The 23747-nt window shown below is 41.6% G+C and overlaps 2 protein-coding genes across 7 annotated transcripts; one reads left to right on the forward strand and one right to left on the reverse strand.

Moving 5' to 3' along the window:
* Positions 1-3825: 3825 nt before the first annotated feature.
* On the forward strand, positions 3826-8092 carry LOC111980708 (serine/arginine-rich splicing factor 9). 6 transcript variants are annotated; one of them, XM_024011607.1, is made up of 5 exons: positions 3826-3913; positions 5348-5875; positions 6062-6246; positions 7029-7201; positions 7319-8092. In XM_024011607.1, exons 2-5 carry the CDS (start codon positions 5718-5720, stop codon positions 7550-7552), a joined length of 750 nt encoding a protein of 249 aa, XP_023867375.1. In that variant the 5' UTR covers positions 3826-3913; positions 5348-5717; the 3' UTR covers positions 7553-8092. The 6 variants fall into 6 exon arrangements, with proteins under 6 accessions (XP_023867375.1, XP_023867376.1, XP_023867380.1 ...); XM_024011608.1 differs by having other exon boundaries at positions 5696-5875; XM_024011612.1 differs by having other exon boundaries at positions 3833-3913; positions 5699-5875.
* Positions 8093-8178: 86 nt separating this feature from the next.
* LOC111980709 (TP53-regulated inhibitor of apoptosis 1-like) lies at positions 8179-9552 on the reverse strand. Its single transcript, XM_024011614.2, has 2 exons — positions 9276-9552; positions 8179-8910 (listed from the first exon to the last, which is right to left on the reverse strand). The coding sequence occupies exons 1-2, from the start codon at positions 9447-9449 to the stop codon at positions 8833-8835; spliced, it is 252 nt and encodes an 83-aa protein (XP_023867382.1). The 5' UTR covers positions 9450-9552; the 3' UTR covers positions 8179-8832.
* Between the last annotated feature and the right edge of the window lie 14195 nt (positions 9553-23747).

Genomic DNA, 23747 nt, shown 5'->3' on the forward strand with positions numbered 1-23747 from the left:
GAACCCGGACTTGAACCCGATCGAACATCTCTGGAGAGACCTGAAAATAGCTGTGCAGCGACGCTCCCCATCCAACCTGACAGAGCTTGAGAGGATCTGCAAAGAAGAATGGGAGAAACTCCCCAAATACAGGTCTACCAAGTTTGTAGCGTCATACTCAAGAAGATTTGAGGCTGTAATCGCTGCCAAAGGTACTTAAATAAAGTGCTGAGTAAAGGGTCTGAACACTTTTGTAAATGTAATATTTCAGTTGTTTCTTTTTAAATAACATTTCTTAAAACCTGTTTTTGCTTTGTCATTGTGGGGTATTGTGTGTCGATTGTTGAGGGAAAAAACGATTTAATCAATTTTAGAATAAGGCTGTAACGTATCAAAATATGGGAAAAGTGGGTCGGAATACTTTCCGAATACACTGTATTTTCATGTTGCCAAACATACCCTTGTAAAACTGACCATCCTACCAATCCTCGACTTCGGTGATGTCATTTACAAAATAGCCTCCAAAACCCTACTCAATAAATTGGATGCAGTCTATCACAGTGCCATCCGTTTTGTCACCAAAGCCCCATAATACTACCCACCACTGCGACCTGTACACTCTTGTTGGCTGGCCTCGCTTCATACTCGTCGCCAAACCACTGGCTACAGGTCATCTACAAGACCCTGCTAGGTAAAGTCCCCTTTATCTCAGCTGGCTGGTCACCATAGCAGCACCTACCTGTAGCACGCGCTCACAGAGTATATCTCTCTGGTCACCCCCAAAACATTCTTCCTTTGGCCCGCTCTCCTTCCAGTTCTTCTGCTGCCAATGACTGGAACGAACTACAAAAATCTCTGAAACTGGAAACACTTATCTCCCTCACTAGCTTTAAGCACCAGCTGTCACATAGCAGCGTAGGTGCTGCTGACCAGAACAGGGCTCCGGGCAGCCGAGCGGAAATGGAGGAAAACTCGCCTCCCTGCGGACCTTGGCATCCTTTCACTCCCTCCTCTCTACATTCTCCTCTTCTGTCTCTGCTGCTAAAGCCACTTTCTACCACTCTAAATTCCAAGCATCTGCCTCTAATCCTAGGAAGCTCTTTGCCACCTTCTCCTCCTCCTGAATCCTCCTCCCCTCCCCCCCCTCCTCCTCTCTGCGGATGACTTCGTCAACCATTTTGAAAAGAAGGTCGACGAACATCCGATCCTCGTTTGCTAAGTCAAACAACACCGCTGGTTCTGCTCACACTGCCTACCTTGTGCTTTGACCTCTTTCTCCCCTCTCTCTCCAGATGAAATCTCACGTCTTGTGACGGCCGGCCGCCCAACAACCTGCCCGCTTGACCCTATCCCCTCCTCTCTTCTCCAGACCATTTCCGGAGACCTTCTCCCTTACCTCACCTCGCTCATCAACTCATCCTTGACCGCTGGCTACGTCCCTTCCGCCTCTAGAGAGCGAGAGTTGCACCCCTTCTGAAAAAACTACACTCGATCCCTCCGATGTCAACAACTACAGACCAGTATCCCTTCTTTCTTTTCTCTCCAAAACTCTTGAACGTGCCGTCCTTGGCCAGCTCTCCTGCTATCTCTCTCAGAATTACCTTCTTGATCCAAATCAGTCAGGTTTCAAGACTGTCATTCAACTGAGACTGCTCTTCTCTGTGTCACGGAGGTGCTCCGCACTGCTAAAGCTAACTCTCTTCCTCGTCTCTCATCTCTCTACTATCGGCTGCCTTTGATACTGTGAACCATCAGATCCTCCTCTCCACCCTCTCCGAGTTGGGCATCTCCGGCGCGGCCACGCTTGGATTGCGTCCTACTGACAGGTCGCTCCTACCAGGTGGCGTGGCGAGAATCTGTCTCCGCACCACAGTGCTCTCACCACTGGTGTCCCCCAGGGCTCTGTTCTAGGCCCTCTCCTATTCTCGCTATACACCAAGTCACTTGGCTCTGTCATATCCTCACATGGTCTCTCCTATCATTGCTATGCAGACGACACACAATTAATCTTCTCCTTTCCCCCTTCTGATAACCAGGTGGCGAATCGCATCTCTGCATGTCTGGCAGACATATCAGTGTGGATGACGGATCACCACCTCAAGCTGAACCTCGGCAAGACGGAGCTGCTCTTCCTCCCAGGGAAGGACTGCCCGTTCCATGATCTCGCCATCACGGTTGACAACTCCATTGTGTCCTCCTCCCAGAGTGCTAAGAACCTTGGCGTGATCCTGGACAACACCCTGTCGTTCTCAACTAACATCAAGGCGGTGACCCGTTCCTGTAGGTTCATGCTCTACAACATTCGCAGAGTACGACCCTGCCTCACACAGGAAGCGCGCAGGTCCTAATCCAGGCACTTGTCATCTCCCGTCTGGATTACTGCAACTCGCTGTTGGCTGGGCTCCCTGCCTGTGCCATTAACCCCTACAACTCATCCAGAACGCCGCAGCCCGTCTGGTGTTCAACCTTCCCAAGTTCTCTCACGTCACCCCGCTCCTCCGCTCTCTCCACTGGCTTCCAGTTGAAGCTCGATCCGCTACAAGACCATGGTGTTTGCCTACGGAGCTGGGAGGGGAACGGCACCTCCGTACCTTCAGGCTCTGATCAGGCCCTACACCAACAACAAGGGCACTGCGTTCATCCACCTCTGGCCTGCTCGCCTCCCTACCTCTGAGGAAGTACAGCTCCCGCTCAGCCCAGTCAAAACTGTTCGCTGCTCTGGCCCAATGGTGGAACTCCCCCACGACGCCAGGTCAGCGGAGTCAATCACCACCTTCCGGAAACACCTGAAACCCCACCTCTTTAAGGAATACCTAGGATAAGATAAAGTAATCCTTCTAACACCCCCCCCCTTAAAAGAGTTAGATGCACTATTGTAAAGTGGTTGTTCCACTGGATATCAATAGGTGAATGCACCAACTTGTAAGTCGCTCTGGATAAGAGCGTCTGCTAAATGACTTAAATGTAAATGTAAAAATGTAAGCTGTCAGAGCAGCTCATAGATTACTGCACCTGTACAGAGCCCATCTTAATTTAGCCCAAACAACTACTCTTTACCTACTGTATTTATTTATTTATTTTGCTCCTTTGCACCCCATTATTTCTATCTCTACTTTTTCTATCTCTACTATCTTACTCTACTTTTTTTTTTTTTTTACTTGCTATATTGTATTTACTTCGCCACCATGGCCTTTTTATATTTTTATTTTTAATATATATATTTTGTTTGCCTTCACCTCCCTTATCTCACCTCACTTGCTCACATTGTATATAGACTTATTTTTCACTGTATTATTGACTGTATGTTTGTTTTACTCCATGTGTAACTATGTGTTGTTGTATGTGTCGAACTGCTTTGCTTTATCTTGGCCAGGTCGCAATTGTAAATGAGAACGTGTTCTCAATTTGCCTACCTGGTTAAATAAAGGTGAAATAAAAAAAATATAAAAAAAATCAACATAATTTTGCTTACTGGGAAGGCATAACAGAAACATGGACAGAATATTGACAGAATCATAAAATGTCTTGAATAGGCCAGTCAAGGAGATTGACATGAAATTAGTGTAAATTATCTGATGATAGACAGCATAGGCCTATTAGAAGTTCAATATCATCACATACATTTTTTGTCAATCTTCTGTACTGTCATTTAATCCATAGCTTCTAACTGTAACTTAATTTGAGAGTGATTATTCGCCAGCCCCATCCAACCATCAATTCACTACACAAAGTGGCAGGGTCAGTTTGTCGAAATTACAGATTGTGCCATGCCTTCAAAGGGAAGATTTTTTTGATTAGTCTGCCCTATGCAAATTTATTAGTCTCAAAAGTGGGCGGGTATTTCTGACGTAGCGAACCAGAGACAACTCGAGCTGACTTCCTGCTTTGAGACTGCTCGATAGTCTTCCACATATTTTCCAAAAATTACTCTGAGGTATGTCTGAAATTATGTTTTTAATAGCAAATAATTTGTTATTCATAAAGGTTAATAACCGATCTAAATACTTGTTGATATTTACACTTTAAAATTAAAGAGGGGACTAGACTATAGCTAACGTTAGCATGGACGGAAACAACAAGAGGACTAAAGTTAGCTAGCTAGCTCGAACGTCGCTACCAAGCTAGCCAGTTAATCGTTCACGTATTGTAGTGTTATAACACATTTTCGGACCTAGCGAACTGTAGATATAATAACGTTATCTAGTTAATCGAATTCAATAGGGGGGAAAAGTATATTCAAAAGCATGTTTTGTCGAATGCAAACACATAGCTAGCTAACTAACATTAGTATTATCATGACTCCATTGGGTTCTCGAGAGCTAACACATAGGTAGCTAGCCATGTTGTTAGCTTAGCATGCTAACTTTATTTAGCGGGCTGACTTGTTTCTGACTGTGTGTACTTGTAACTGCCAGACCTTGCCTGCATTCCAAACACTTAAGACACACCCTATTTCCTCAGCCCTCAAAGTAAGTGGACACTTCTGATGACGTCTGACGAGTATACACTTGCAGGGTGAGGGGGGAAGGAATTATTTTTAAATGGACCGCCCTTGCCCGGAAATTCGTCAGTCATTCATGCCGCGAAGATTGTGTTTTCAGCCACTGGTAGCGTGTGGGTGCTTTATATACGCTACGGTAATTTATTATTGCATGTCTATTTACTATATAATTATTATTATACGCCTACTGTATGACAGCTAGCAAATTAATTTGCTATCTAACGTTAGCCTGCCTAGCTACTTCTGAAGAAGGAAAATGTTTATTTCTACAATTTCCTAAAGCTAACCAAACAAAAGCATCATTACTTTTATGAGACGTGTGGGCATTAGTAGCACAATTTCTATCTTATTTACATTCGCTTTTACTTACACTTGTATGTTGTCTCCATATTGACGTTGAGGTTTTAAGGTTTGGCAGACTTTTCTTAGCGGATGTATAATCATCGAAAATTTTATTATGGGGCGTGTCAGGCCCCGAAGTGAACATAATTGTACACTCGCAAACTCCATTAAAAACGAGGGCTGAGGGGCTTACGTTGCAAATTTCCCTTGCTAGACCGCGGGGATTCACCTAAGGGTTTAGGGCCGAGGGCTGTCTACTTTGAGTTTGAAACGCAGCCTTTCTTTAGATTTTGCCTTCTAGTAAGCTAACTGTAGCTCGCCTCTTTTTGCTACATAACCTATCGAAGTGGTTTGTTATGATATGTCACATTGAAGGAAGGTCAGTAGTACCAGCAATACATTAAATGTCTTAAAGAAAGTATTTCTGGTAGTACTAGCTAGTTAGCCACTAACTAGTGCATGTTCAAAATACTTCTGCTAGATAATAGTCCAAGGCATTCATCAGCATTATCCTGTGTTCTAAAGCTTTCAGACTGGTCCAAGGTGCTGTGCCGATTATATTGAACTCAACATGTACTACTCCTACTCCACAAAGATTCTAGATTTTTCCAAATTAAAACATTAGAAGAGGATGGATTGGGACTAGGATTAGGATACGGATTCTATACAATTTTTTGGTATGCAATTTAAAAGCACTAGAAGAGGACGGATTTGGATTAGGATACGGATTCTAGAATTTTTTTTATTTATTTAAAGCATTAGAAGAGGATGGACTAGGATTGGGACTAGGATTAGGATACGGATAATCTCCACCATTGTTCTTGGAATCGATCAGTGAGTTTGAAGCCTGCAGGTGCCTTCGGTTTATTTTAGCAGGGCCTAACCAATACCAACAATGACTGATGGAAGGATCTACGTGGGAAATCTTCCAATGGACGTCCAGGAGAAGGACATAGAGGATCTCTTCTTCAAATATGGAAAAATCCGGGATATCGAACTAAAGAATAACAGGGGAACCATCCCTTTTGCTTTTGTTCGCTTCGATGATCCACGGTGAGTTCCAGGGATGATCTAGTGCGTGTACAAGTCCAATCACAATTCCTGGCTGTTTGGCAAGCTGTTCTCCTCTGATTTAGTAACATCACCAGGGACTGACCTCAGGGAACGGATGGAGAAGGCGTTGCCAAGTGTATTTCCCTTAGGCAAGTAAGTAAGGAGTTCTGTGCTCTCTTCTCTTAGGGATGCGGAAGACGCGGTCTATGGAAGGAATGGATATGGATTCGGAGACTCCAAGCTGCGTGTAGAATACCCTCGCTCCTCTGGCGCCAAATTTAGTGGCCCTATGGGAGGAGGAGAAGGAGGGGGTCCTAGGGGGAGGTTTGGGCCCCCAACTCGGAGATCTGAGTTCCGGGTGATAGTGACTGGTAGGTGGACGTTCTGAGTCGTAGGAAGTGTTATTTTTGTCTCTATCTCTTGGCGGACTGGAAGTCAAGGGGACTAAGTGGAGGTCAAGTCAGCTGCCCAAAACAAACACGAGCAAAACAATAAAAACTCAAACTGATCATGTTGACTGCATAAACCCAAACACCCGGCCATAGTGACTGGTAGGTGTATGTTTTATAAATCTTTGTTTTAGCCATTGCTTGGAGGTATTTTGCTATTGTATCTAGGGCCCGGGACGATACCAGTATCACGGTACTCATTAGTGTTGTGGCAAGGAAACAACACGAAGCGGATCTTCTTTAGGAAAACAGCCCGAATGTTGAAAACAAACATCATCTTGTCATCCAGAGTCACATTTATTTTCCTAGCTATAGCACACTATTTTATATACAGCAGGTTTTTTAAAGGACTAAAGAGTTATCTGGATACTGGTATCGTCCTGGCCCTAACTGTATCGGTGTTGTATATCCTCTAGTATAGCTAGAAGAGCTTATTTCTTAGGTTTCAACACAACTGGCAGTCAGTCAGTACTTTTCTTTCAAATCAAGGGAAAATATTAGTAGTGACTGACTATTTGCATACTTATACTATCCCTCAACTTTGGCTGAAATGTAAATACAAATGTGAATTGGGTACATGCCACCTGAAACAGGTCTATAGAAACTTTACTTAAACTCATATTTGATGGCATCAAAAATATCACTCTTCCACTCCAACAAGCAGAGCTTTTGGTAAAATGACAATGTGCTGTATCCCCATCCAGGCTTGCCCCAAACCGGGAGCTGGCAGGATCTGAAAGACCACATGCGTGAGGCGGGGGATGTTTGTTTTGCCGACGTGCAGCGAGATGGTGAAGGAGTGGTGGAGTTTGTTCGTCGGGAGGACATGGAATATGCCCTGCGCAGATTGGACAGGACTGAGTTCCGTTCCCATCAGGTGAGTACACCTCTCCACGGTAAAACAAGACAAATATGAGTCCATTATCGAGTCAAATCAAGCTTATTCAAGCTCATGAAGGAAAACGGGTCGTCTTTCATTTGCTCTGTCTCTCAGGGGGAGACGGCGAACATTCGTGTCCACGGAGAACGTGGTGCCAGTTACGGTCGCTCGCGGTCTCGCTCCAGATCCCCCCGAGGGCGTGGCTACTCACCACCTCCTTACCAAAGCAGAGGGTCCACTCCACAGCGCTACCAGTCACCCCCACGCCGCCTTGTGTCCCGCCATAGCCCCCCAGCGAGGCGACACCCAGTACCGTACCATAGCCCGCCCCCACGCCACTATCGATAGACCAGCCGGCCATTGATGATTAGGGGCAGTTTAATTATTATTTTTATCCCAGATCTCAAATAATTGTCCCCCTTTTGCTTGCTATGTACATTCCTTTATCAGTCACCCCTGCTGGCCTTAATATTGTTGATTTCCTTAAGCTTCAGCTCCCCATGTCAGGTCACTAGTCAGCTCAGTTCTGATGTCTGGTGAGACCATTTGTTAACATGCCAATTAACTGGTCTTGCTGCTCAAGTACATGTATGAACATTATCAGTTTGATGAACACTGCCCTGAGAAGTGCGACACCCAACAAAAACTAAATGTGAACATCTGCCTGCATCGTCTATTCCTTTTAAATGAATTGTAAGTGTGTGTGTGAACCTCTAAGAATGAATGAATACATTTGGATATTGATTGTAATCTGGTAAACCTCTGTGAAAATCCCATGTTTTATTTTAAAGAAATATTGAACTTTAGCCAGTTCATTCCTCTGTTTTTGTAACCTGTGGTGTCTATATGCAAGCATTTTGTTTTCAATTAAAACACAAACAAACCCAACACCTGTACTCAATGGTTTGTCACATTGCAGATTAGGTTTCCTGTGACAGTGATATCCATCCAGAGCTAAAAATATTACTTGGCAGTAATGAAACATGATTCTCCTATTTATTGTTTTGTCAATGTACATGTCAATCACAGCATTACATTGCATCATACACAGACAGAAAAAAATCATACACTGAAAACTCTGAAGTGCAATGGAGCAAGATAGAAACATCTGCTCTTGCACAGTGTAAACCAAATAAACGTCCTTGTATGATGTTTGAGCTTTCTCTTCTAGCCCAATGCTTCCACATTAATGCCTTCATTTGTCTTGAGGGACATTAAGCCAGGGCACTCTTTTATAGTAGGCGTCAATAATTCTATAACTGAAAAAAATGAAACTCCCTTTGCAAAGCATCATAGTCCTTTACAATGAATGAGTATCTGATGTGACCACCACTTTACATGCATCTTGTGACCATGGATATTTATTGGCCTGACCCAAATGTCTGGATTCATAGCTTCCACTTGTAATCCATGCCCAACATACAAATTACAAAACCCATCGTCATGTAATTTAGCATGTTGGAGCCTTCATATGAATGCTCATTAGTCTCCACATTAGAAGGACAGTGACCTTAAACAAAACCCAATCCAAGATAAAAGGGTGGAAACCCTGTCCATGGCAAGCCCAGTGAGCATTGCAAGTGAGTCACAGAGCATAACGTTGTTGGGGAGATCATCCATCGCATCTGTCAGCTGTCTGGTTTCTCTTTATTGGGGCCCATGAATTCTACACCATCAATGGGAATGTTCTTTTCTTTGATGGCCTTCTGCAAATACAAGCACAACATATGTAGTTGTATCATTAGATTAGACACTTGCATCCAACATTTAAAAATACTAAATAATAATGGATTCTGAGAAGACAATAGGCCTATATCATGAATTGAGGATATTTATTTCCAATACATAGATGTCCATAAGTCAAAGATGTTTTATAACAAAGTAGCTAAGTTTCCCCTTGCTTCAGTCCTTTGAATAATATACTTCTGGGGCCTAATATGACAGCTGACACAATGCTGTTGCATCATGGCTGTTTTGGTTACCTAGAAGTAAGGTACAGCATCAATGAGTGGTGATTATGAGCAGATAGCTAGCTAACAACATTTGTCCGTGTTTGATAAAATGTATTTACCTGGACACAGTGCTGATATTTCTTGAACATTTCGGTACAGGGATCACCGCTTCGATCTTCCTTCAAGAATTTCTCAGCAAACCAACGGTTAAAACACTGGTCATATTCCCGTTTTAGATCAGTGCAGCCCTCTCCAACACTATTCATCTTCAAGACAGAATAACCATAGAACATATGAGAATAAGAAATAAAGTTTACGGTCAATTATTTCAGCTTAAGTGTCTCTTCCGCACAGCTCGCTTGACTTTCCTTGAACCATGTGGTCTGATTGGCCAGACAGCACGGCGTATATTGATGACGTAATTGAATAAGCGACACATCGTAAATCTACACTACACCTTGCGAAGCAAATGCTCCAACTTCAATCTTCGACATACTTATTATTATTATTAATTAGCACGATACTCCTCTTACACAGTTCAAACTAGAAACGCCGTTCAAACTTTAAAACGTGCAGGATGGCCATGCTTGAGTTTCTTGTATACTGTTTTTTTTAAAATCTTTTTTTAAATGTTAAACATTTGTTTTTTGTTTTTCATCCCCTTGTATGGGACTTACTCAAGATTCTAAAAGGCCACATTGTGACATCAATTACAATTTACATTCACTGTAAATGCAATAATGCAACTTTTGACACAAATCAGCTACTTTGACCACTTTGCAACAAAAGTTAGATCTCGAGCGTTTACAGCTTTGTCTACTTCTCTGCTACTCAAATCTGGCGGTTGAAAGTAAAATGATATTCTGATAAAAAAAAAGTTACAGCTGTTTTAGTAACCACATCAACATTTTCTCTAACTTTTGTAAACTGCTGTTTCGACCACTACCCCAACAAGTTAACTTTTTGTCTAGAGGGTGTGAAATCTTCGTCTACTTCTGTTGTTCATATCTGTTCTCGGAACCATAATATTCACTACGGACTTATGGTACAGCTGTTTTAGTAACTACATTACCACATTTTCTCCCAAACAACTGCCGTTTTGACCACTCCCCCAACAAGTCAGACAAAAACATTGAGTGTATGAAATCTTCCCCTACTTCTCTGCTTTTCAAATCTGAAAACGGATTAGGAATAGTGTCTACCAATCTGTAGATAGAGCTTTTTTTAAACCCATCAACTGCTCTCTAGGTTTCTTCCTAGGTTCTGGCCTTTCTAGGGAGTTGTTCCTAGCCACCGTGCTTCTACACCTGCATTGGTTGCTGTTGGGGTTTTAGGCTGGGTTTTTGTACAGCACTTTGAGATATCAGCTGATGTAAGAAGGGCTTTATAAATACATTTGATTTGATTTGATCACCACTACCTTGGTTTATTGTAGTCCAGTTCATTCTCTAAGCTCAGGTTTCCATACTAGCTACCTAGCATACTATTCATATCACTACTCTATTTGTTTTATTGTTATTTTATTTTTTTCAAGTTATACAACATTTTGAATTCAATGCACTAAATATTGTATCCCTAAATGCCAGGGTTTTACAAAACATAACTACAAGAAAAACACTTTCTTTAATGTTGTAAATACTCCAATGCATATCTCATTCTATTCCTGGAAACTCAACAACAAAAAACGTATAGTTTTTGGAAATCACAATGGGGAAATAATGTTAGTTAGTCATGGGTCTAATCACTCAGCTGGTACTATGATATTGCTTCATAAGCTTAGAGGCAATATTTCAGAGTCATGTGTGTCCAAAGATGGGAGATGGGTTATTTTGATCTCCAAACTAGATGCTTGTTTTATTATATGCAATGTGTATGGGTACAATTCTCACACCTCAAATAACAGTTTATTTTTGGATCTTGCTGATAAGCTTACTGAGCTGCAAAACAAGTATACAAATGCATGGCTTATAATAGCTGGAGACTTTAATTCAACTCCTGATAACTTTTTAGATAGATCTCCACCTAGAATAGCTCAAAGATAACAGAATAGTGACATTATCACTTCATTTTGCAGTAAACTGACAGTGGTTGATACATGCCATTTCTTTAATTCAAACTTAAACAAATACATCTGGTGTAATAGGTCAATGATGATCAGATCCAAAATTGATCTGTTTCTCATTTCTCCCCCACTTTTACAGTATGTACAGGAAGTAAGTCATAAACATTCTCCTTCGACTGATCATAAAAATATATTATTGAAGTTAGAATGTTCTGAAAAATCCAGTGGCATTTGAGCATACTGGAAACTTAATAATTCACTCCTAAATGATGCAGCCTTTAAAAAGAGCATAAATAACTTGATCATAGACTCGTTTAATTCAAATGATTTCGAACCAAAGCATGGAAGTAACTGGGAAATATTTAAATTCAAAGTAAGCTCTATTGCCATTACACACTGTAAGGAACTAAAGAGGCAAAACTGTTTGAAAGAAGATGAGCCTATGAATAAATTGAATGTTCTTTTAGAAAAGGATACCCTTAAAGCAGAGAAAGAAACAGATAAGAACTAGTTCAAATGTACATTGATTTAGCTAAAGGGGCCTTTATTAGAAATGGGTTGAGGAGGGTGAGAAAAACACTAGTTATTTTTTTGCACTTGAAAAAAGAAACTATAAGAGAAAATATCTTTCTGCCTCAAATATTGACAATAGATTGTGTAAATACCAAAATCATCTCTAGCTATGTGTATTCTTTCTATGAAAATCTGTATAAATCTAATTTGAATGGGATTGAAAATGAACGTTTTATGAAACATGTCCATGGTCATGTTCCAATTATTTCTGATGAGTTCAAGTCCATATGTGAAGATGAGTTTTCTATAGAACAGATTAGAGATGCGCTTCAATCTATGAAGGGCAAAAACCTGGAACAGACGGTCTTTCTGTGGAATTGTATTTACACTTTTGGGAACATTTAGAGGGACCAGTATTCAACATGTTCCAAGAATGTCTAGCTAAGGGTGAGATGATTACTTCCATGACACAAGGGGTTATTTCCTTAATACCAAAACCTGATAAAGATTCCCTTTTCATAGATAATTGGATACCTTTTAAATGATTATATACATTATAAATGGATAACTTTTGCACATTTTAATAAACTTTAAATGGGCCTAAACCACCTTATTAATGAAACCCAAACTGGTTTTGTGAAAAGATCTCCAAATTAGCTGTAACAGGTTAGTTTTAGATTTGATTGATTACGCAGATTCAATTGACCCAGAGGCTATTATTTTATTCCTCGACTTTTGTAAAGCATTTGATACAATTGAACATAAATTCCTAATACATTCGTTGTACACTTTTGGTTTCGGGACTAGCTTTGTCTCGGTTATCAATACTTTTTATAGAGATATTAATAGTTCTATGATTAATCGTAACGCATTTAAAATATGTAATATTCACCGTAGTGTACACCATGGTTTCCCTATTTCAGCTTTCTTATTCCTTTTAGTTGTAGAATTACCATCTATTAGCATTTTAAACAACCCTGAATTAAAAGACAATTCAATATTTTGAAAATAAAAAATCTAAATTAGCAGACGATACAGCTCGGTTTCAAGGATCAAGTTGCTATTGCACTTAATATTATCAAATCATTCTCTTCTGCTTCTGGTCTGGAACTTAACTTCAATAAATGCGAAATATTGTCCATACATAACTCCAATTACCAATCTGTTGAGAATATTCCAGTGTAAAATCATGTGAAATATTTAGGGGTGCACATGGCATAAAAAAAAACATATTGTCCATCAACAGCTCAATATCTCTCAGAGATGAATGAAAACAAAATCCATCTTTAATAACTGGCTCCAGCGTGACCTCTCTCTGAAATGCAATTTAAAAAAAAAAAACTAAATAGTAGTGGACACTCCGTGGTTTTAGGACACATATTGCAATTCTTCAGAAAATGGGCGTGGCTTTAACATTTTCCGATTTGAAGAAAATGGCGGAAAATATGCAGCCGAAGTCCAACGAGAGCGGATACAAATTCATTGCTTTAACTAATTATGACAAATGTTAACAAAATGTTGAGCAATGTAATAAATTAAGGACTTTTCAAATAAGTGACATTACACGTTATGTTGGCTGACAATTTGTTAGCTATGCTATCCTTACGAACTGCGTAGCATTACAGCAGTATGTACCGGTATGTTAACGTTACCTTTATTTTATCATAAATGCCTGATTGGGGGAGTGCTGCAGAGATTGGTTTCCCTTCTGGAAGGTTCTCCCATCTACACAGAGGAACTCTGAAGCTCTGTCAGAGTGACCATTGGGTTCTTGGTCACCTCTCTGACCAAGGCCCTTCTCCCCCGATTGCTCAGTTTGGCGGCCAGCTCTAGGAAGAGTCATGGTGGTTCCAAACTTTTTCCAATTAAGAATGATGGAGGCCACTGTTCTTGGGGACCTTCAATGCCGCAGAAATGTTTTGGTACCCTTCCTCAGATATGTGCCTCGACACAATCCTGTCTCGGAGCGTTACGAACAATTCTTTCACCTCATGGCTTGGTTTTTGCTCTGACATGCACTGTCAACTGTGTGACCTTTATATAAACAGATGTGTGCCTTTCCAAACCATGTCCAATCTAGTGAATTTACCACAGGTGAACTCCAATCAAGTTCTAGAAACATCTCAAGGATGATAAATGGAAACAGGATGCACCTGAATTCAATATCGAGTCTCATAGCAAAGGTTCTGAATACTTATGTAAATAAGGTATTTCTGTTTTTTATTTTTAATACATTTGCAAACATTTCCAAAAACCTGTTTTCGCTTTGTCATTATGGGGTATTGAGTGTTGATTGATGACGAACATTTTTTATTTAATCAATTTTAGAATAAGGCTGAAACTTAACAAAATGTGGAAAAAGGGAAGGGGTCTGAATACTTTCCGAATGCACTGTAGTTGAACAGTTTTGAACAAAATAATTTCTTCCAAAATGAAGAAGTAGCAAGAGAGAGATTTCACTTTCATTTTCACTTAGCTAGCAAATGCAGCTAGCTAGTTTTGCCTACTCAAATACCCTGCTCAAACAGAGGGATGCTATGTTAGCTAGCTGGGTATGACTATCCAAGATAACACTGGAACTCTTCCAAGTCAAGGTAAGCTTTAGGTTTTACTAATTTATTGCCACCGGGGACCACAGATGTAACTGCTTACTGGCTGTACACCGTAACTTTACTGCATGATTGTAGCGGGTTTAATAACACATTAGTTCTATTAGCTAAGTTGACTATGACTTTACTTTAGCTAATATAGTGACAACATGTAGGCTATGTGTAGCAGTTATGATATGGTTTGGCTTGGAAAGGTTTTTCGCCTGGTCACATACAGCTGATGTGTTGTGCATTGAAGTCCACAAGCGACAATGTGAGGGGAGGAGAGTGCATAGATGCGAGAATGAATACAACATGGCTGCAATGAAAGTGAACTGTGTTTACTCGTGATCATGGGTGTATTCATTGTGCCGATTCTGTTGAAAAACATTTCTCAATTTGTCCAATAGAAACTCTCTTTTGCAACTGTTGGACTAATGATTACACCCCGTATCAGCTAGATGCAGGCAAGAGTCTGCAAGGCGGCATTTAATGTGTCAACGTTTGTCCATGTCTCATTCTGTCACCTCAATTGTTTTCTCTCGACCTGTGTCCACCTACGTTGTAAACTTTCCTTGGTAGGCTAGGTTGTAGCAACCTCATGATGGGTAAATGGAAGATGTGGGTTCCATGTAGTAGCCTAAACCAATAGCTGTTACATTGAACTGGGTGAATGGAATATGAATGACAGTCATCCAATATGCTGTAAAAGGCCATGCTCATGAAGAAAATAAATTGCCCTCCCTCATCTTAAACGGCACTGACCCAGTGTTGCCAACTTAGCGCCTTTGTCGCTATATTTAGTGAGTATTCAGACCCCTCTAGTGACACATTTTCAAAATATTTACTAGCGACAAATCTAGCAACTTTTTATGGTGTTATTGGAGACTTTTGGAGACTGACATGAAAGCACTATCGTTCTTACTCTTCTCAACGAGCAGCAGGTGCTGCCGTGGGCCCCACCCCCGTCCCAAAGCACTCACAGACGGCCCAGTCCTCGCGCAGGAGATGTTCACCCCTCCGTGTCCAGACCTCAAATGAATCGCTCATGCGAGAAGCCGCCGCTGGCTGATTCCGCCCTGGCTTACATTCAGGGCGGGATGTAAATGTAAAATGTTCTTTGTCTAAAATAAATCACTGCACAAAAATAAATCACTGCATTTGACTCACACAGCCTCAGTCACTTACTCACCTTGTCCACTGTGTGTGTGCCTCTCTGTGACATAAGCTAAACATCTAGCTGGCTAGCTCATCATGTCTCAGTCTAAACTGTACACTCAAAAATACAGAAAGGAGTGGGAATCAACCCCTGAATTCAAAGGCTGGTTGAAGCCGTTTATTGGAGATGATACACGGGCATACTGCCTGTATTGTAAGGCTGATTTCTACACCAAACTTAGTGATGTAAAAAAACACATGGCAACTCAAAAACATGCTCAAAAGGCAAAGCCTTTCCACCCAAAACAAGCTGCCATTTATGGTTTAAAAAAAATTACTCTGCAAAAAAGGCTGAGGCCACCATGGCATTAGCTATCGCTGAACACTGTTCCATGCTGGCATGTGATGTTACGGCTCTCGTCGAAAGGAGTGGACCAAAGCGCAGCGTGGAAAGTGTTCATGATTTTTTATTCAAAACCACTCAAACAAAATAACGAAAGTCAGAAAACGAAAGCGAACAGTTCTGTCAGGCATAAAAACAGAAAACAAGATCCCACAAAACCCAAAAGGAAAATGACAACTTATATATGATCCCCAATCAGAGACAACGATAGACAGCTGCCTCTGATTGGGAACCATACTCAGCCGAAAACACAAAGAAATAGAAAACATAGATTTCCCACCCGAGTCACACCCTGACCTAACCAAACAGAGAATAATAAGGATCTCTAAGGTCAGGGCGTGACATGTGATCACATTGGAGAAGCATGTAGAGCTGCTTTCTCAGACTCCACTGCTGCTACCCACTTCAAAATGCACAGGACAAAGTGCACAGAAATGATTAATGGTGTTCTAGCACCATACTTTCTGAAAAAGTTGGTCGCAGATGTGGGTGACCAGAGTTTCCGCCTCCTCCTCGATGAGTCCACGGATGTAAGTGTCTTTAAGTACCTGGGGGTTGTGATAAGGTACTTTAGTGACACCAAGCAGACAATTGTATCAACATTTCTGGGGCTTGTTGAGTTGGAGGGAGGAGATGCCAAATCTATAGCCTGTGCTGTTGTGGCTTTCCTCGAGAAGTGTTGTCTTAAAAAAGAGAAACTCCTGGGGATAGGGACTGACAATGCCTCTGTTATGACGGGGATTAACAATGGGGTCCATAAAGTACTGATGGAGGAGTATGGCCTCAAATATCTGGTTCCAATTCGCTGTGTGTGACACTCTCTGCAGCTTGCTCATTTGTAGTTCTAAACATATTTAGGGTGTTTTTTACTCACTTTTTGTCTCTCCCACGACGTTATTCCTCTCTCCTACAGCGTCCATCACAATTACATGCACATGGCCAATTATGCAAATTAGGCGATGATGTCATTTAGCAACTTCTAGCGACTTTTAGGACAGCCAATAGCTACTTTCCTTACTGAGGAGTTGGCAACACTGCACTGGCCTACAAGGCCTATGCTTTTCCATTGCAGAGTGATTAGTCAATGTTGCATTACGCGAGCATCATAAAGTACTATGTTTTTGGTCACTTTACTTTTTCTGCCATGGTATTTTTCTGCTATAGTAGTGCAATGTAAAAACTACCATTTTCCTGCCATGGTAGTGACCAAAAAACATGGTATTTTTTTCATTGTACTACCATGGTACATTTTTGTAAGAGTGAAAAGCGTGACCACAGTTACTAACAACAACCTACAAATATTTTGCATTTGTATTTATTAAGGAACCCCAGCAACATTAAGGCAGTTTTATACAATTTAAAATATTACATGACATGATATTTCAAATCACTTTTCACAACACATTAAGTGTGTTCCCTCAGGCCACTACTCTACTATCACATACCTACGATACAAAATCCATGTGTACGTGTGCATAGTGCGTGTCTTATCATGTGTATGTGTGTCTGAGCCTGTGTGTGTGTCTCTTCACAGTCCCTGCTGTTCCATGAGGTGTATTTGTATCTGTTTTTAAAATCTGATTCTACTGCTTGCATCAATTACCTGATGTGAAATAGAGTTCCATGTAGCCATGGCTCTATGTAGTACTGTGCGCCTCCTATAGTTTATTCTTGACTTTGATTGTGAAGAGACCTCTGGTGGCATGTCTTGTGGGGAATGCATGGGTGTCTGAGCTGTGTGCTAGTAGTTTAAACAGACACCTCAGTGCATTCAGCATGTTAACACTTCTTACAAAAACAAATAGTGATGAAGTCAATCTCTCCTCCACTTTAAGCCATGAGAGATTGACATATTATTATACATTTTGTATTTGTATTTATTATGGAACCCCATTAGCAGCTTCTCTTCCTGGGGTCCAGCAAAATTGTGGCATGTCCTGTGGGATATGCATGGGTGTCCGAGCTGTGCGCCAGTAGTTCAAACAGACAGCTCGGTGCATTCAACATGTCAATACCTCTCATAAATACAAGCAGTGATGAAGTCAATCTCTCCTCCACTTTGAGCCAGGAGAGATTGACATGCATATTATTAATATTAGCTCTCTGTGTACATCCAAGGTCCAGCCGTGCTGCCCTGTTCTGAACCAATTGCAATTTTCCTAAGTCCTTTTTTTGTGGCACCTGACCACACGACTGAACAGTAGTGCAGGTGCGACAAAACTAGGGCCTGTAGGACCTGCCTTGTTGACAGTGCTGTCAAGAAGGTAGAGTAGCGCCTTATCATGGACATACTTCTCCCCATCTTAGCTACTGTTGTATCAATATGTTTTGACCATGACAGTTTACAATCCAGGGTAACTCCAAGCAGTTTACTCACCTCAACTTGCTCAATTTCCACATTATTTATTACAAGATTTAATTCAGGTTTAGGGTTTAGTGAATGATTTGTCCCAAATATAGTTTTGAAATATTTAGGGCTAACTTATTCCTTGCCACCCACTCTGAAACTAACTGCAACTCTTTGTTAAGTGTTGCAGTCATTTCAGTTGCTGTAGTAGCTGACAGGTATAGTGTTGAGTCATCCGCATATGGCTTTCCTCAAAGCCAGTGGCAATTCATTTGTAAAGATTGAAAAAAGTAATGGGCCTAGACAGCTGCCTTGGGGAATTCCTGATTATACCTGGATTATGTTGGAGAGGCTTCCATTAAAGAACTCCCTCTGTGTTCTGTTAGACAAGTAACTCTTTATCCACAAAATAGCAGGGGGTGTAAAGCCATAACACATACAGTACCTTCGGAAACTATTCAGACCCCTTGAATTTTTCTACATTTTGTTACATTACAGCCTTATTATAAAATAGATTTGAAAAACAATCTACACATAATACCCCATAATGATGAAGCAAAAACTGTTTTTTAGAAATGTTTGCAAATGTATTAGAAATACCTTATTTACATAGGTATTCAGACCCTTTGCTATGAGACTCAAAATTGAGCTCAGGTGCATCCTGTTTCCATTAATCAAGTTGTAGAAACATCTGAAGGATTATCAGTGTCCACCTATGGTAAATTCAATTGATTGGAAATTATTTGGAAAGGCACACATCTGTCTATATAAGGTCCCACAGTTGACAGTGCATATCAGAGCAAAAACCAAGCCATGAGGTCGAAAATATTGTCCGTAGAGCTCCGAGACAGGATTGTGTCGAGACACAGATCTGGGGAAGGGTACCCAAAAAATTCTGCGGCATTGAAGGTCCCCAAGAACACAATGGGAGAAGTTTGAAACCATCAAGACTCTTCCTAGAGCTGAAACTGAGCAATCGGGGGAGAAGGGCCTTGATCAGGGAGGTGACCAAAAACCTGATGGTCACTCTGACAGAGTTCCTCTGTGGAGATGGGAGAACCTTCCAGAAGGACAACCATCTCTGCAGCACTCCACCAATCAGGCCTTTATGGTAGAGTGGCAGATGGAAGCCACTTCTCAGTAAAAGGCACATGACAGCCTGCTTGGAGTTTGCCAAAAGGCAACTAAAGACTCTCAGACGATGAGAAACAATATTCTCTGGTCTGAACTCTTTGGCCTGAATGCCTTTACACTTGTAAGGTAGTTGTTGTGAAATTGTTAGATTACTTGTTAGATATTACTGCATGGTCGGAACTAGAAGCACAAGCATTTCGCTACACTCGCATTAACATCTGCTAACCATGTGTATGTGACAAATAACATTTGATTTGATTTGAAGCGTCACGCCTGGAGGAAAGCTGGCACCATCCCTACAGTTAAGCATGGTGGTGGCAGCATCATGCTGTGAGGATGTTTTTCAGCGGCAAGGACTAGGAGACTAGTCAGGATTGAGGGAATGATGAACAGAGGAAAGTACAGAGAGATCCTTGATGAAAACCTGCTCCAGAGCACTCAGGACCTCAGACTTGGGTGAAGGTTAACCATCCAAAGTGTCTGAATACTTATTTATTTGCTTTGACATTATGGGGTATTGTGTGTAGATTGATGAGGGCCAGAAAAATATTTAATCAGTTTTAGTAAATAAGGTTGTAACATAACAAAAAAGAAAAAAGTCAAGGGGTCTGAATTCTTTCCGAATGCACTGTATGTTTTTCCATCAGCAGACTATAAACGATAAGGTCAAAAGCCACACTGAAGTCTAACAAAACAGCTCCCACAATCTTTTAAACGATCAATTTCTCTCAGCCAATCGTCAGTCATTTGTGTAATTGCTGTGCTTGTTGAATGTCTTTCCCTATAAGCGTGCTGTAAGTCTGTTAATTTGTTTACAGTAAAATAATATTGTATCTGATCAAACAAACAAAAAATCTAAAGTTTACTAAGGGTTGGTAACAGGCTGATTGGTTGGCTATTTGAGCCAGTAAAGGGGGCTTTATAATATTCTTGGGTAGCGTAATTACTTTTGATTCCCTCCAGGCCTGAGGGCACACACTTTCTAGTAGGCTTAGATTGAATATATGGCAAATAGGATTGTCAATTTCATCCGCTATTATCTTCAGTAATTTTTCATCCAAGTTGTCAGACCCCGGTGGCTTGTCATTGTTGATAGACAACAATAATTTTTTCACCTCTTCCACACTCACTTTACAGAATTCAAAATTACAATGCTTGTCTTTCATAATTTGATCAGTTATACTTTGATATGTAGTGTCAGCGTTTGTTGCTGGCATGTCATGCCTAAATTTGCAAATCTGGCCAATGAAAAAAAAGTTTAACAAATTGGCAATATCAGTGGGTTTTGTGATGAATGAGTCATGTGATTCAACGAAGGATGGAGTTGAGTTGCCTTTTTGCCCAAAATGTAATTTAATGTGCTCCAAAGCTTTTTTACTATCATTCCTTATATAATTTATCTTTGTTTCATAGTATAGTATGCCAATCGGTTGTGCAGCCAGACTTATTTGCCATTCCTTTTGTCTCATCTCTCTCAACCATACCATTTTTCAATTCCTCATGAATCCACTGAGATTTAACAGTTTTTAACAGTCATTTTTTTAATGGGTGCATGCTTATTAATAACTGGAATAAGCCATTTCATAAATGTGTTAAGTACAGTGTCTGGTTGCCTCTATTTACACACCACAGACCAACAAATATTATTTACATAAACAACATGACCTCTTATACACTATGTTAGGCCCAGCCTTTGGAACTTTGGTTTTCCTAGATATGGCTACTATATTGTGATCACTACATCCGATGGATTTGGATACTGCTTTAAAGCATATTTCTGCAGCATTAGTAAAGATGTGATCAAGCCTATTCCCCCTCAGGAAACTAAAAAGATTTGGCATGAGTCCTGAGATCCTCAAAAGGTTCTACAGCTGCGACATCGAGAGCATCCTGACTGGTTGCATCACTGCCTGGTACGGCAATTGCTCGGCCTCTGACCGCAAGGCGCTACAGAGGGTAGTGCGTACGGCCCAGTACATCACTGGGGCTAAGCTGCCTGCCATCCAGGACCTCTACACCAGGCAGTGTCAGAGGAAGGCCCTAAAAATTGTCAAACACTCCAGTCATAGACTGTTCTTTCTACTACCGCATGGCAAGCGGTACCGGAGTGCCAAGTCTAGGACAAAAAGGCTTCTCAACAGTTTTTACCCCCAAGCCATACGACTCCTGAAAAGATTTTTATTTTTATTTTTTTATTTTTTTATTTCACCTTTATTTAACCAGGTAGGCTAGTTGAGAACAAGTTCTCATTTGCAACTGCGACCTGGCCAAGATAAAACATAGCAGTGTGAACAGACAACACAGAGTTACACATGGAGTAAACAATAAACAAGTCAATAACAAGGTAGAAAAAAAAGAGAATCTATATACAATGTGTGCAAAAGGCATGAGGTAGGCAATAAATCGAATAATTACAATTTAGCAGATTAACACTGGAGTGATAAATCATCAGATGATCATGTGCAAGAGAGATACTGGTGTGCAAAGAGCAGAAAAGTAAATAAATAAAGAGCAGTATGGGGTGGTGAGGTAGGTCAATTGGGTGGGTAGTTTACAGATGGACTATGTACAGCTGCAGCGATCGGTTAGCTTCTCCGATAGCAGATTTTTAAAGTTGAGGGAGATAAAGTCTCCAACTTCAGAGATTTTTGCAATTCGTTCCAGTCGCAGGCAGCAGAGAACTGGAAGGAAAGGCGTCCAAATGAGGTTTGGCTTTAGGATGACGTGAGATACACCTGCTGGAGCGCGTGTTTGCGGTGTGGGTGTAGCCATCGTGACCAGTGAACTGAGATAAGGGGCGGCACTTTACCTAGCATAGCCTTGTAGATGACTGGAGCAGTGGGTCTGACGACGAACATGTAGCGAGGGCCAGCCGACTAGGGCATACAGTCGCAGTGGTGGGGTCGTATAAGGTGCTTTAGTAAAAAACGAATGGCACTGTGATAAACTGCATCCAGTTTGCTGAGTAGAAGTTTGGAAGCTATTTTGTAGATGACATCGCGAAGTCGAGGATCGATAGGATAGTCAGTTTATACTAGGGTAAGTTTGCGGCGTGAGTGAAGGAGGCTTTGTTGCTGGAAAGAACCGATTCTTGCTTTGATTTTGGATTGGAGATGTTTGATATGAGTCTGGAAGGAGAGTTGCAGTCTAGCCAGACACCTAGGTAGTTATATAGATGTCACATATTCTAGGTCGGAACCGTCCAGGGTGGTGTGCGCTAGGGGCGGGCGTGGCGGGGATGCAGGCGGAACGGTTTGAAAAGAATGCATTTGGGTTGTTGAACTAGAAGCGTTTGAAGCAGAGTAGGGCCACGGAGAGTGTGTGTGATTGGCATTGAGCTCGTTTGGAGGTTAGATAGCAAGTGTCCCAGAGGAAGGGCCGGAAGTAATTAGATATGGTGTCGTCTGCGTAGAGGTGGATCAGGGAATCGCGCCGCAGCAAGAGCAACCATCATTGATGTATACAGAGAAAAGAGTCGGCCGGAGAATTGAACCTGTGGTACGCGACCTCCATAGAGACTGCAGAGGGACGAAGAAAGACCTCGCTTATGTTGACATACACGAACTCTGTCTGCAAAGGTAGTTGGTGAACAGGCAAGGCATCGATTAGAAACCGAGGCTACTGAGTCTGCCGAAAGAATATGGTGATTGACAGAGTCGAAAGCCTTGGCCAGGTCGATGAAGACGGCGCACAGTAATGTCTTTTGATCGATGCGGTTATGATATCGTTAGGTCTTTGACGTGTTGAGGTGCACCCATGACCGGCTCGACCGGGATTGCACAGCGGAGAAGGTAGGTGGGATTCGAGATGGTCAGTGATCTGTTTTTGGACTCTGGCTTCGAAGACCTTAGATAGGCAGGGCAGGATGGATATATGGTCTGTAACAGTTGGGTCCAGGGTGTCTCCTTTGAAGAGGGAATTGACCGCCGGCAGCTTTCCAGATCCTGGGGATTCAGATGATACGAAGGAGGGTTGAACAGGCTGGATGATAGGGGGTGCGACAATGGCGGCGGACAGTTTCAGAATAGGGGGTCCAGATTGTCAGCCCGCTGATTTGGTATCGCCAGGTTTTCCCAGCTCTTCAGAACATCTGCTTCTGGATTTGGTAAGGAGAAGGCTGGTGAGGGCTTGGGCGAGTAGCAGCGGGGGGTGGCGGGGGCTGTTTGGCAAGGTTGGAGTCGCCAGGAGGAAGGCATGGCCAGCCATGTGAGAATGCTTGTTGAAGTCTTCGATTATACAGGATTTATCGGTGGTGACCGTGTGTACTAGCTCAGTGCAGTGGGCAGTGGGAGGAGGTGCTCTTGTTCTCCATGGATTACAGTATCCCAGAACTTTTGTGGAGTTAGAGCTACAGGATGCAATTTTTGCTTGAAAAAGCTGGCCTTA

This window comes from Salvelinus sp. IW2-2015, linkage group LG20 (genome assembly GCF_002910315.2).
Source record: "Salvelinus sp. IW2-2015 linkage group LG20, ASM291031v2, whole genome shotgun sequence".
In the NCBI taxonomy this organism is placed as follows: Eukaryota; Metazoa; Chordata; class Actinopteri; order Salmoniformes; family Salmonidae; genus Salvelinus; species Salvelinus sp. IW2-2015.